This window comes from Sprattus sprattus (genome assembly GCF_963457725.1).
Source record: "Sprattus sprattus genome assembly, chromosome: 21".
Lineage (NCBI taxonomy): Eukaryota > Metazoa > Chordata > Actinopteri > Clupeiformes > Clupeidae > Sprattus > Sprattus sprattus.
The window spans coordinates 1,889,639-1,892,138 of record NC_137919.1 but is presented as its reverse complement, the minus strand read 5'-3'; the positions used below and the strand labels follow the sequence as shown (position 1 = coordinate 1,892,138).

The 2,500-nt window shown below is 42.5% G+C and overlaps 1 protein-coding gene across 1 annotated transcript in view; it reads left to right on the top strand.

Annotated features, from left to right (window-relative positions):
- Positions 1 to 1,963: 1,963 nt before the first annotated feature.
- LOC308382192 (carboxypeptidase Z-like) overlaps positions 1,964 to 2,500 on the top strand; it is a gene marked incomplete at its 3' end in the record, with an annotated part of 17,908 nt that continues 17,371 nt past the window's right edge. Inside the window, exon 1 of the mRNA XM_080859883.1 lies at positions 1,964 to 2,091. Within this exon, the coding sequence (XP_080716009.1) occupies positions 1,998 to 2,091 (94 nt within the window). The 5' untranslated portion in view covers positions 1,964 to 1,997. The remainder of the gene's footprint in view (positions 2,092 to 2,500) is intronic.

The window sequence follows — 2,500 nt, the reverse complement described above, 5'->3', positions numbered from 1 at the left end:
GGCAGAGAGTAAATGTGTTACACTGAAGCAGCTGGCAGCTTGGTAAAGGAGGAAGAAGAAGATGGATGCCTCTCCTATCGTAGCGACTCGGCTGTGAGACGCAGCCAGCTGACACTCCAGAGCTGCGGCCGCCACCGCCGTGTGTGTTTCTGCATCCAGGTCAAAGGTCAAACACTAGTCAATCAATCAATCAACTTCAATTTTATATAGCGCTTTTCTAGATACTCAAAGACGCTTTACAGATCAGTCCGGTCCAGTCCATTCATTCAGACAGTCATACCAGTGGTGGTAAGCTACGAGAGTAGCCACAGCTGCCCTGGGGCAGACTGACGGAAGCGTGGCAGCCAATCAGCGCCTACGGCCCCTCCGACCACCACCAACATTCATTCCAACATTCATCCAGATTCATACGATGTAATGTGATGCATGTCTTTATGACTAGTCCTCTGCCTTCACCCTCCCTTCACTACAGGGAGGAGCAGATAAAGACCAATCAAATGAGTGTCTTGCACACTGAGCGAATGTATCAGCCAATCACCTGGCCTCGTGTCACAGGTACAGAAAGAGCAGCTTAACCATGGTGGCATGGAGCTTAACATCTACGGGGAGATATGTGTCTACTTCTTTCAGAGTTTCTATGGTCTCTTCTGGAGTGACCGTCAGTGTTTCTATGGTATGTTGGGGAAAGCAGTCCCTTCTGGAGTGACCTTCAGTGTTTTTATGGTCTGTTGGGGGAAAGCAGTCCCTTTTGGAGTGACCGTCAGTGTTGAGCTACCTTGCAGTTGTTCATAAGTAGTGTCAGTCACTGGATATTGAAATGAATGCACTTTGCTATGGATTATGAATAAGCTGTTTAGGTAGGCCTACAGAAAAAGCCAAAGGCAAATATGTGTTTTTTTTTAAACTGTGTCAGAGCTTGTGTGTTAACTGAATGTACTACCTGATTCTTTAAGTAAGTGCGACACAATTGTACCAGTACATTATTTTGTGAGACACATTTGTACTAGGACATTATTTTGACAGGAGATTACAGGAAAATATTTGTATGGATATTTATATGAGGGGGAAAAAATATACAATGTTAATACTTTGCACAATATCAGATCGTATTTGTTAATTTAATACTTGGTAAAGGAATGTTTTAGATGTTTATGTTTACAGTTGAAAAGATTTAAGTGCTTTAAAGAATTGCGTTTTTTGCCAGAGTGTGTTAATATTTTCTTGGAAAGCTTTCTGTGTTGTCAAAATCAGATATGAGTGTATCTGGTTCTATTTTACATTTAGACATTTAGTCATTAAGCAGACGCTTTTATCCAAAGCAACGTACAAGGGAGGCGTTTGGGCGTTAGTAGTTTAGATGTAGCCACAAATGATTATTCTATGCTGTGAGGACACACTTGCCATCTCTGGTATGTTAGTGTGGCCTTTTGTGAACTTTGTACAATAAAGTTAGCTCAGAGACCGCAGTTTTGCGAACACTTTGTAACCTCCGTCACTCGCATGCGCAGAATGATGCCCTTGGACGTTCCATCAGTTGAAAATGTCACTGCAAGTGCGCAAGTTGCCCACTTTATTTACTTTAGTCCAGTCGCCCAACCAACCATTACTCTCGCCTCAGCTCATGGCCCTGAGGTATTTCCCGTTTGTTCGGCTAGGGAGTGTGTGACAATAGGGGGCGACATCTGCAAATACATGAAACTATAACATCTGGAGTCCTCAGATTTGTTATGATTGTTGTTTCAGATTGCGTAAAACATAGCCTTAATCCAATGCGTTAAAAGGCGAACCTTACATCTGAACGCTTGTATGATTCATGCATGTGACTTTGTCTCATTTCTTCCGAAAAAAATCTTCCTTTGAAACTTTGTAACTTGATAAGCGACCGTAATTCGTGTAATAAAAACTCTCGGGCGCTGGAGTAGCACTTGGACTCCGAGTAATTAAAACGGAGACAGCGCATAAACTGCCACATCACACACTGAGGGGAATAAAAACGGATGGCCATGAAGGTGGTTATTTTGGTGAATGCAGTGATTGCATCCATCTGGTGTGCTCCTCCTCGACGTTGCGAACCCGGAGAGGAATTCTTGGGTAAGCTTTCCGCACTTCAAACCCAATCTTTCAGACAATACATGACATTTTAATAAGCTGCAACCGGGAGAGGGTCAGGTAGGTAGTGTAAGAGCAATAAGAAGGGGAGACCAGGTGAAGTTGAAACACGGAGACAGCAGTAACTTGCTTAATTTCTCAGCTTATGTCTAACGTAGTAAATTAAATGTATAGACAATATGGGATGGCGTCAGCATGCTACGTTCAAAATTTAAGTTTGTGTCTGTCAATGTCTCTCTGTCAATCTCTGTTAAAGGTCATAGACAGAAGTTGTTTTGTGGGGCAAATTCAAGTTTTGTTTTTGTGTAGACACAGTACAAGATATGGGACACAAATGAGTCAGAGGGCTCTGGCTCAAATGTATGTGTATGTATGTTTGTATGTATGTATG